Here is a 10,918-nt window from a genome sequence, read left to right as displayed (position 1 = left end):
TTAAATTTGTTATTCAAATTCTTCTTCAAATCATTATATCAAGTGCAATCTTAGATTTTTCCGTTAGGGTTGGAGTCGATTTTTTCCTAATTTTTTATGTCATTGATTTTGTTCTAATGGATTTTAAACTAATAATTATAAATAATGTAAGATCAATTTCTCCAAATTAAAATTTCAAATCAAAACACTGCTAAGTGGATTTGGCCTCTGAATTGACACAACTTTCAAAGACCAATTTATCTGATCTCGTCAGGCCTCAGGTTCCAGTCTCACTTGATGCCATATTTCTTGATTTATTAAAATAAATTAGGCACACATACCAAATAGAGATTGCATTGCAGGACAAATAATTTTCTTACTTTTGCCTATTTTGTATTTTAATATTGTTTAAATATTTAAATTTGGATTGTAAATTGAGTTGTTTATTGATCATTTATGTTTTCCCTAAATTCACATGATGTCAGCACATCAACACCAGATATCATACAAAAAAATTCAATACAACGTCAGTATTTTACGATGTCACGTTAAAATCATTGTTAAAAAGAACAAAAATTAATTTAATGTGACTATCTGCTCTCATTAATGACGAAGTTATACTCTCATCGCAAATATGATGTTCCTCGCGAAAGCTTCCATTCCATCAAGTTCGAGCGTTCCCTCGGATCTAGAAATCCCTTCTGAACAAAATGAAGGGGGGAGGAGGAAGCACCGATCCAGCCATTGCTCGATCCAATAACACAAAAATATTTCTCCAAGATTGAAGTTTTAGGAGTCCTAAAATCTTAATATCTTGATATGCCGTCCAATCTACATACATTCCACCTAGTAATTTTAGCTGGCTCTTTGTCGGCTTTTTTTTTTTTAGGCTCGGTAGGCTAAGTACTCCATTGGCTAGTACTTCTCTTATTAGACTAGCTAGTTTGTAACGTAAACTTAGTTGGTAAGGTTTTCAAGTGTCCGATTTAATGTACATATTCTACTGAAATGGTAGACGAAAGTAAATAAGAAAATGAAATTTTTTCAAATATCTAGCTCGGAAAGATTTCATTTTATATCAACCTATGACTAATAGACTTAGTAATGTTTGGTTGTCTTGATGAGATTTGATTAATAAAAATAATTCAATAACATCAAATATTGAGATAAATTATTAATTATTTATTTCATGTTAATCAAATCATTGAAGTAAAATTATAATATTAACTTTCGTATCCTCATTTAAAGGATAAAAACATAATATATCATCTTATCCCAAATTTAATATGTCAAACTAAACATATTATCATTTATTCAATATTATTTCTCATACTACTCAAATATTTTAATAATAACAATATTATTTATCCATTCAAACTCATCGAATCCTATCAACCCAACTAAATAGGCCATTAATATATATACTATTATACTAAACAAAAACCCTTTAAACTGCTACAATTTGGTGCGATTTTTTTGACACAAATTGATTTTTACGAAAATATATCAATCAATTGATGTATATGTTTGGCTTTATGCATCTCTTGAAAGAAGCTGCGTCATAAATTGGTAAAAGTCGCAGGGAAAACAATAATTTGATCCCTACGTATTATTTATTGTCAACTAAATGTCCTTGTCTTAAATCCCAAAAATCTAACACGGCAAGAACGTCGTAAATACCTGAAAGTGACGATTAAGCCACTTGTGGAATTGGAATTTATTACCAAGAACCAAGAAAGGGTATTGTACAGTGAATTGCAATTAGTGGATCTTCACACAAGTCAATAATCAGGGATCACTGGCTTAAGTAGAAATCGTCGGGGACAATTATTTTTTTCTATGGATCCAAAAATCTTCATTTCTAGCCCAGCAAGTTTAGGATATTGAATTTAAGATCTTGATTCCGGCAACTAATATCATTTAAATTTGTATAACATGTTTACGTAAGGATTAATCAATTGTTGGAGTAGATGTCCTGCAAGCCAACTGTTGGCTAGGGATTTTATTGACTCAGTTGTAATTAACAATCTTTATTTTAATATAATTCATTATTTCATGGTTTGTTATTTCTTTATCTGTATACCATGTTATCAAACATAGATAAAGACCTTGATTATACTTTAATACAAATGAATCGTAATTAGATGTTGAAACTCGTTTGTAAACACTGTATGATCTAAATTCATTCCTAGTCGATTCAGCCGCCTAAAACATGGATAAAGGTCGCGTGAGCTCGAGACTAGCATATGTGATGTTGTGTACTGCGTTTCTTGGTAAGGACATAGAGATGTCCAAACATGCAGATGGGTAGTCATATGATGATTATACCAAACAACCCTCCCTCGGACTTTCCAAGTGGTTATCATTCATCGAGAGGATAAGTCCGTGGTTATTATTGTACACCATTAGTCCTGACTACCCGGGACAACACTGAGGCTCTATATGTTAAGGCTGTGCTTTGACTCGTTTACCGGCTCCAGGAGAGTCATCAGGTTGCGAGGTTGGGTATAGTTGCGAAACATATAGGAGTCAGTGCATTGTAGTCGAGGATTCACCGCTCACCTGCGGGTGTGGATATCCTCTGTGATCTGATGAAATTATAGTGCATGGAATCTCTGGTCAGAGTCTGAGATGTACGTTAGAGAAGGAGTTCTCGAACGGTACATGCGATGTTACTCTTTATAGTTATCACATAGTTATCGAATTAATATGCAACCCTCGATGAACCAATGGTTGCAGATTCGATCGGGATATATTAGATGAAAGGACCATACTGTACGTTAATCATAATCGACTGGTTCTTGCAGACACTATCAGTGATACCTAGGGGATCATGGGGCGATGCTACTAGACGCTCTTACCATGATCCAATGGGTGCAATAAGAAATGAGTTCTGATATTCTTGATCAAAGTGTTGATGAAAATAATGGGGCTAACTAGGGTAAGCCCGAATAAGGAATTTTGTCCTGAATCACAAAGAGTTGTGAACCCACGGCTAGCTGTATCCCTGAACCATTGAGGGTCACACAAGTACTGGATCGTTTGTTCCCGTTGAGAGAATAAATTCAAGAAGTTGAATTTATATTATATAGTAAATTCAAATAGTTGAATTTATGATAATAAAATTTTGAGAGAATAAATTCAAGGAGTTGAATTTATAAAATTTGAGAATCTAATTTATTAAACTCAAATGTTGGGTTTATTAAATATTAAATATTGGAGTTGATGAAAATTCAAGTAGTTGAATTTATAATTTAAATAATAAATTCAAATGTTGAATTTATAATGTCTTTAATTTATTAAGCTCAAAAGTTGAGTTGACTAATTAATAAATTAAATATGATGAGTAATATATTTAATGGGCTTGTAGGAGTACAAGTCCAACATAATAAATAATTAAAATTTTAATGAACCTTGATTAAATTAATTAAATTAGTTGGACTAGCCCAATTAATTAAATTAAGCTCATTAATGTTAATTATGTAATTAGACTGTGTATTTAATATAAATAAAGCATGCAAGTGAAATCCTAGCCCAACCACCACCAAACCTCACGTGAATCTCACTTTCAAAAGAAAAAAAAATAATTTCGGCCATCCTTGATTGAAAAACTTTTGAGCCTGTCTTTCAATTATTTTCTCTCCTACGCAAAATATTTTTCAAATATTCTAGTGCTATTTGAAAGATGAATAAATCTTCTGGTCGTGGACTTGATAGAAGGAGACTCGAAGAAAGTTCGTAAAGAATTTATCAAGAGCTATCTACGCTAACCCCGGAATAGTTGGAGTCAAGTTATTTAATTCACAAAGGTATAATTTCTAACGCCCTATGAATGTTTGATTCAGAAAACCATACGAACGCCCAATCAAATATATTTTGATTATCAAAATAAAATAAAAATTTTAAAACTTCCGCTGTGTTTGGGCGTGTAGAAAACCGAGATCCAACATCATATAAATAACATAATAAATTATGACACAGACTATTTGAAGAATTTGAGCAAAATATATCAGATGAAATAAGGACGTGATGTGCATCCTTGTTTTGCCCAAAAACTATATTCAATATTAAAATCTAATTAATATTTGAGCACAATGCCCCGAAGGATGGTGGGAGTGATGTTTGGTCCTCAACACTCTTCACTTGTTTGCTTAATTATTTCAAACTTTAACTGCGCCATACAGTTGATGTAGCATGAGGGTGGTCGGATCTTTTAATAGATTGATTGATTGAGACACCTTGCGACCAAGAAAGAACCAGCGAGGCCGGTCCCTAATCAACTAAAAACAACACTTTTCGTATAAAATTTATTTCTAGAGGAAAAAAATTCCGGAGTGACATTATAAATATACGAAATATGGGCCAGCTGATATTTGTCATTTCTTGTTATATCCAACAATTCTGTATCTTTCTTCATCTTTCTTATGTTTGCCATGGGAATTACAGATCAGGAGCTCCGACAAGAAAAGAATGGTGAGATATACTCTTGGGCTAGCATTATTACACATCTACACGCACATATTTGATGTGGCTTTAACTTGGTCTTGAAACACCAGTTGGTCACCTGTTGTACTAATTGGTCGATCACGATTCACACGATTGTTGATGCAGTGACTGCATAGTATCGTGATTCTAGCAAAACAAATCTGCTAGTCCCTTTTCTTGTTTACTGAAGATTTGATGTTCTTCGACAGGTTTGAAAACTGAAGCGGAAAATCCACCAGAAAGTGCAGAAAACAATAAGAAAATTTCCTTGCCCTGGCTTGAAAAATACCAGTGGTGGATTTATATGGTGGTGTACTCGTTATGCGTCTTGGCCGGACAATCGGTTGGCACTCTCTTGGGTGGAGTATACTTCGACAAGGGAGGAAAAAGTAAATGGATGGCAACATTTGTACAAGTTGCAGGATTCCCAGTTCTCTTCCCCTTCCAATGGTTTGCAAAAGACAAGAAAATCGACTCGGAATTAGCCATCACAAGGAAGCCTTCGTATCCCCTGATTCTTTCTTTAGTTTATCTGTGTATAGGCATATTTGTAGCAGCAGATTGCATGTTATACTCAATTGGTCTCCAAAATTTACCAATAACAACATATACTTTGATCTGTGCAAGCCAGTTAGGATTCAATGCCCTCTTCTCCTATTTTCTGAATGGACAAAAGTTCACCCCGTACATAGTGAATTCACTAGTACTCCTAACCATATCCTCTGTACTTCTAGTATTCCAAACAGACTCTGGAGATTCAAGCAGATACTCGAAAAACAAATTCGTGATTGGCTTCTTAAGCACGCTTGGGGCATCGGCCGGATACGGGTTGGTGCTACCTTTGACTCAGCTCGCCTTTCAGAAGATCATCAAGAAAGAAAACCTTCGAGCGGTTCTTGATATGACGATTTACCAATGTATCGTTGCAACGTTCGTGATAGTCATTGGGCTATTTGCTAGCGGGGATTGGAAGACGCTGAACAAAGAAATGAACGAATACAAGTTAGGGAAAGTTTCTTACATTATGAACTTGTTTTGGACTGCAGTTGCTTGGCAGGCGTTTGGTGTGGGTTGTATAGGGCTGATATTCAAGATTTCATCGTTGTTTTCAAACGTGATTAGTATCTTCGGACTGCCGTTGGCTCCAATTATGTCCGTAATCTTTCTAAAAGATAAGCTCACTGGGTTAAAGGCCATGTCGATGATATTGGCATTATGGGGTTTTGTATCTTACATATATCAACATTATCTTGATGATTTGGTGATCAAGCAGAGAAATGAAACTTCTGATGTTGAAGAAGTTTGTGTTACTGAAAGAGCTGGATAGTTACAGGGATTTACAGTTTATCGAAAGATTATGTACAACTACAGAATAATAAACTCATGTTTGAACCATTCGGCAGGGTCTAATTCATCATTTGTGCGTCGTACATGCTTCTACAGCCGAAACAATACAATTTGCAACTCAATATTGCTAATTTTTCTCACTGTCGAATTAGTATAACACAAATTATTGTGAGACGGTTTTATAAGTCAATTTTATAAGACAATTTTTTATTTAAATATCATTTTTATGTCAAAATATTATTTCTTATTGTAATTATAAAAATAGTTGATTCAACTTATTATAAAAATTTGTTACACTATCTCACATTATCCGATATATTAAAGTTCAAACCTGGCGACCCCGGCTGTAATACAAAAAAAAGTCCATCCACTACGTGATTTTAGTCCTCCTGCATTATTTGACGGATCCCAAGAATCGCCGGCTACATACTTTTCATGCAACAATGTTATTCTTATCACAAGAATCGCATGGCCTACCCAACCAATCATGCATTCCTTATATCAATCTAGCCGTCAAGTGCACGTAAATTAACATTTGTGACAACACGAAATAATATACGAGAAATTGGCCTTCCGTCGATTTTTTTTTATTCAGTCTCTGGATATTTTTTTAGTACCACATTTCCACATGAAGTATATCACATTTCTACATGAAATGTACCATATTTTGTATGACATAGTACCACAATTTTGTAGGTAGGAAGTGAACCCAAACAAATATTTTGATTGAAAATTTTTCACAACTTCCCCAATAATATAACCTTAGTGTCATTTGCAAACATGGCGTTTTTGTATAATAATTGCTTATTTTTTTAATAAAAAATTGAATTTGTAAAATAAAAAATCAATTTTAAAACTTCCCTGAGATTTGTTTTAACAGTATTGACATGAAAATATCGGGTTATCCTTCTTTCAAAAAAAAAAAAAAAAAAAAAAAAAAAAAANTATTGTGATTTTACGGATTCATTTATTTTCCGTTAAAATTAGAATAGTAAGAAGAAAACAAATAATAAAGATAAATGATAACACAAAATAATTACGGATTCCATTGCTAAGAGATAACATTATTGCCATGACCAGTGAATTGTTGTTTAAAAACTCCAAAAGAAGGCGTGTAAGCACATATATATTTTTATATTGTCTAATACATTACATCTTATGAAAAAATAAATAATGTAATTTTTCGTAGCCATTGGATCAACCCGTGAGCAGGTCCGACTAACCCATTTGGTTACTATGCTCATGATAATTTTATTATTACTTTCTTTTATCTCAGCTTCCATAAACTTGAAAAAGAAAAAAAGAAAAATATCAGTCAAAATATAAGAATGGATAAAATAATCGGTCATTCTCCAGATAGAGGCATCTTACCCACTTGTCTGTCCTCGATGACTATAATCTTGGCAACAGTACTCTGACGAGCTTAAACAAAAATAAAACAAAATCTTGATGTATTTACCCTCTAATGAGAAAGCGGCCATGCTTCTTTGATGTAGACTTTCGAGTTTGGTAATGTGATTTACCGAGTTCTCCTACCATAATTACGAGGCAAACCCCTTGTCCTGGCATAGCATTGAGTTAAAAGCAGCCAGTACATATGTGATTAGCGATAGCAGTATCTGATAGACAAAATATTCAATTCACACCATTGTGTTTTCAATAATGTAATTGTGACAGTTGTCACTTTGCTATCATACTTTAGGAACTTCAAAGTCATTTTTGTTATCTTCGAGCTTGTTTTTGTTTCTTTATGAGCTCAGACAACGCTAACAAAGTTCACATTTCACATTGATGCCACTTGAGTTGCAAGTATAGAGGTTTGAGGATTTATTGTCTCTCTAAATCCATTTACTGAACATAAACAAAAACTACTCTAAAAGTTCAATATATTGTTAGTTGAAATACACGCTACAATTTTCCTGGTGCTGCCTAAACACTCCTCAAAATTGTGATAGAGGCTTAAAACAACACGCAGTAACATGTAGGGATGTAAACGATCCAAACCAAACCAAACAGTATCAGGCTTGGGCTTGGTTTGTTTAAGATTGTTTGAGGCTCGAGCTCGGGCTCGATTCGAGCTTCTATTATCAGGCTCGAGCTCGGTTTGTATTGAAATTACTGAGCTCGAGAAAAGCTCGAGCTCGGCTCGTTAAAAGCTCGTTTAGCATGTTAATCAAGCCAGGCTCGAGCTTGATTCATTAATAGCTTGTTTAGCATGTTTAACAAGCCTGGCTTGAGCTCGTCTCGTTTTCGAGCTCGGTAAGCATAGAATTGAGCTCGAGTTTGAGTTTGAGTTTGAACCGAGCTTGTTAAAAATTAAATATATCTATAAACTAATTTTTAATCAGACATAAAAATGTAAATTCATTCATAAATAACCAAAACGACACAAATAAGAGCTAAAAAAAACATAAATCAGTATATTATTGAACATTCCAAAATCATACATCTAGAATATTTATTATATACTGATATCACCAAAATCATACATCTAGAATATTCATTATATACATCTAGAATATTCATTAAATATAGTAGATCGAAGACAACACATCATTATGAAATGAATTCGACATAATTAACTTAAATTATTTATTAATATCAAATGACATATCAATTTAGCATGTAAAATTTTTAATTAACCTTCATAGACTAATAGTAAAGTTACTCAACTTGTATATGACTTAGTTATGTAAATTTTTAGGGAAAAAGAATAAGTTGATGTATTTCTGTTAATTTATTTTATTTATTGTATATTAAAGAACATTTTAGTATAATGATATGCAAATAAGATTAAAAATGTAATTGTGACTAAATGGTGTGAATTCATCATTTTTTCAAATATGTCTTGTATTCAATTCCTTCCATTGACATAAGTACTAATATTTTTATTTGTCAACTCAACAAATGAGCCAAGCTCAAGCTTACAAGCCACCTAAACGACTCGAGCTCGAGCTCGAGCTTACGAGCCACCGAAACGAGCCGAGCTCGAGCTCGAGCTTGCGAGCCTATTATCGAACATGTTTGCGAGCTCACGAGCCGAATATCCTTAGGCTTGAGCTTGGTTTGATTAAATTTTCGAGCTCAAAATCGACCTCGGGCTTGGTTTGATATGATTAACAAACAAACTCAAACGAGCTTTTTATCGAGCCGAGCTTCGAATATCTCGCAAACGGTTTGGTTCATTTACATCCCTAGTAACATGACATCAGAGAGCAAAATCTGAAGACTTGAAATACCTCCGATGAAGCCATCACATAAGACGACCAACATAATTTGATCGGGGATATTTTTTCTTCAGTTGGGGCCATTGTACAAACAATTGATCAGCCATTCGGAGCTTGTAAAGAAACAAGCCACTTAAGGATAACCTCCTTACTCTAGCAATGCTTTCAATGTAGAAAATGGATGACCACCTGATCCCAAACACCTGAAACTTAGATTTACATGTTCATCATCGATTCTGATTTCCCAATAAAATAAAAAAGCCACTGCATAATGTAGGAATGTTGTTTTTACTGATAGAATGAGGTTTTCCTCATTCATAATTTAGTTGCACCTAGTCTAGGCACACAGGATGAGGGGAGGAAATAATGTCCAGTCAAGTTATACAAACCTTGAAAAGGAATGCAATTATACAAAGCGGTATACAAGTTCCAGGCCCATTGCAGACAATCTGACCAGTAACATTAAATAGCTCAATCACGAGACTAAAATAGTCAAACTATTGAAGTAAGATCCAAAAAGAAACAGCAATACCACTTGAGGTCTGATACTAAACATTAACCACAATGCATGAGTTAAAGCGATTTAGGTTGTTCCAATTGAAGTTATGTACGACTGTCCAACCTCCCGACTTCGATAAATTTGCATAAAATGAGAAGTTCCCACCACCTCATCCTTTACCTAATATAGTAAAAACGATTTCAGAAAGTTTGTGATTGATGAGATCATGAACAATTATAAGCAGACAAAGTACAAAGATTTTTCAAAATTCCTCCATAAATTTGATCCCTTTATTAATCGAATTCTTATATTTCCACAGATAAAGGGATCGTTATGAATCTTTTTCAAGTCTGTATCAAAATCACAGGGCTCCTAAAGAAACCACACGGTTGTAGCGCAAAACAGAGTATTTTTCATGAAAATTTCATACTTCAAGTCTGACAATCTGGACCATTCTCAGTGGAAAACAGGTGTTCCAGCATTAAACTCACAAAAAACTCTATAACCCCTTATTACACGAAGCATCATATAGCAGGATGAAGCCAACAATATACTCATTTACAAGTGAAAACACCGATTTTTGCAAAATCAAGAATATATAAAACCAAACACGCAATTGAAGGCAGAGGCAAACCCATAAATTATCAGTCATTTCACATTTTATTGTGGAGCCAAACTCACTGAGAAACCGAATCCGTGGCTGCCCACTCTAAGCAGCAATTTACGCATTAACCTTTGTTAAGGTTCCCCGAATCCAAAGTCATAAACTGCATCAAAGAATATAATCAATCAAAAGCCAAAAGGGATAAAAAAAGGACTCACTGGTCACGGAGAAATCGCCTGTGCGGAAGGAGAAATATGGGGAGCCACGAACAAGACCGAGCTTCGTTAAACCGTCAATTGCCGGTTCGGTGGTTTGCTGTGTCTGCCCGGTCCGTGAAGGAAGAGAATTTAAATTTCAGCACAGTTTATTATTATCCATAGCAATTTGACGCAGTCAACTCAACTAGCATATATGATATAATTCTTTTAATAAAAATATAATAATACTCTTTCTAAAAAAAATTAACAGAATTAAAAATTAAAAGACAAAAACTTATGTGATACGATCTCATGGGTCGTATTTTGTGAGACGGATTTCTTATTTGAGTTGAAAAAATATTACTTTTTATGTTAAGGTTATTATTTTTTATTGCGATATCAGTAGGGTTGACCCGTTTCATAGATAAAGATTTGTGAGACCGTCTCACAAGATACCTACCCAAAAGTAAATAACATCCCAATTAATTTATAATAATTTTTTATGGACTTGATATATATTTAAAATAAAAAATAATTTTTTTTACATTAAAAATTATAATTTTTTTTTAATAAACTTGAA

The 10,918-nt window shown here is 33.8% G+C and overlaps 1 protein-coding gene and 1 pseudogene across 1 annotated transcript; one reads left to right on the top strand and one right to left on the bottom strand.

Annotated features, from left to right (window-relative positions):
• The first annotated feature begins 4,305 nt into the window (after positions 1 to 4,305).
• On the top strand, positions 4,306 to 5,859 carry LOC140979090 (probable purine permease 10). The gene is made up of 2 exons (XM_073444442.1): positions 4,306 to 4,452; positions 4,674 to 5,859. Exons 1-2 carry the CDS (start codon positions 4,404 to 4,406, stop codon positions 5,789 to 5,791), a joined length of 1,167 nt encoding a protein of 388 aa, XP_073300543.1. The 5' UTR covers positions 4,306 to 4,403; the 3' UTR covers positions 5,792 to 5,859.
• A 3,153-nt stretch (positions 5,860 to 9,012) lies between these two features.
• LOC140972558 (uncharacterized) lies at positions 9,013 to 10,266 on the bottom strand (annotated as a pseudogene).
• Between the last annotated feature and the right edge of the window lie 652 nt (positions 10,267 to 10,918).

This window comes from Primulina huaijiensis, chromosome 1, assembly GCF_012295235.1.
Source record: "Primulina huaijiensis isolate GDHJ02 chromosome 1, ASM1229523v2, whole genome shotgun sequence".
In the NCBI taxonomy this organism is placed as follows: Eukaryota; Viridiplantae; Streptophyta; class Magnoliopsida; order Lamiales; family Gesneriaceae; genus Primulina; species Primulina huaijiensis.
This window is presented reverse-complemented; position numbering and strand designations above follow the sequence as displayed.